This window comes from Phytophthora parasitica (assembly GCF_000247585.1).
Source record: "Phytophthora parasitica INRA-310 unplaced genomic scaffold supercont2.35, whole genome shotgun sequence".
Lineage (NCBI taxonomy): Eukaryota > Oomycota > Peronosporomycetes > Peronosporales > Peronosporaceae > Phytophthora > Phytophthora nicotianae.
In genome coordinates this window covers 6,181-7,052 of record NW_008649021.1, presented here as the reverse complement: position 1 = coordinate 7,052, position 872 = coordinate 6,181, and the positions used below count along the sequence as shown (strand labels likewise).

Sequence of the window (872 nt, the reverse complement as noted above, 5' to 3'; positions counted from 1 at the left end):
CCTACTTATGTAATTACTAAATATATATCTACCTACTTATGTAATTGGAGTTGGGCCCATTAAAGGCTGGGTTAAACTTGCGCCGAGGTTGCTCGAAGGTAGCGTATATGACAGGCCTGGAACTGTTGCATATTCTTCGCCGCCTCTCATTCCTGTTCACGCCCGCGTTCCGACGTTTCCAAACGTTTCGCGGCTTCCTCCAAGTCTCGCTGAGCCTCTTCTACTCGAGGCTAGTATCTACCAACCGCCGCTTCAACTGCTTAGCGGTGGCTGATTCTACACGTTCCCGTTCAGCACTTGCCGCTTGGAGAACCGCTGCCTGGATCATGGCTGCCATGTCCGACCGCTGAGCCTCCAGGCACTCTGGAGCGACATCTCGTAAAAGCGTCGCTCTGCTTCTTGAGCACGCCTCTCGGATTCACGATCCTCGCGTCTAGCTTCGTCTACCTCTCGCTGGGTTTCCGCATTCAGAGTCCCTGGTCGAGATCTTCTCGCCGAGTCTGCCTAGGGTAGCCTCGAGTTGTTGGACCTGGTGGTGTGTACTTACCGCCATCTCCGACATTCCTGAATCGGCACTCGCCCTTCCGGACCGGCTGGACCTGTGCGAATTTTTGGATCGGCTGGAACGCCTCGACGGAGAGCGGTCACCGCGACGATCTCTTGGATGAGCGTCTCCGACGCTGATGGCGACGATCACCACTCGAGTCGGATCCGCTGGGAGACGAACTCCACCCAGACTTTCGCGTTCTGGACCCTCGAGATGTGTGAAAAGTCTTCGCACTACGCGGCATTTCCGGTCGAATGACGCGCCGTCGGCCATCTCGACGATGATCTTGTAGGCACCATCACAAACCGCGATCTTGGGAGAAAGA

The 872-nt window shown here is 55.7% G+C and overlaps 1 protein-coding gene across 1 annotated transcript; it reads right to left on the bottom strand.

The window, feature by feature from the left end:
* Positions 1-324: 324 nt before the first annotated feature.
* PPTG_23300 (hypothetical protein) lies at positions 325-820 on the bottom strand (the record flags this gene model as incomplete). Its single annotated transcript, XM_008909705.1, has 2 exons — positions 325-504; positions 548-820. 2 exons carry the CDS (start codon positions 818-820, stop codon positions 325-327), a joined length of 453 nt encoding a protein of 150 aa, XP_008907953.1.
* Between the last annotated feature and the right edge of the window lie 52 nt (positions 821-872).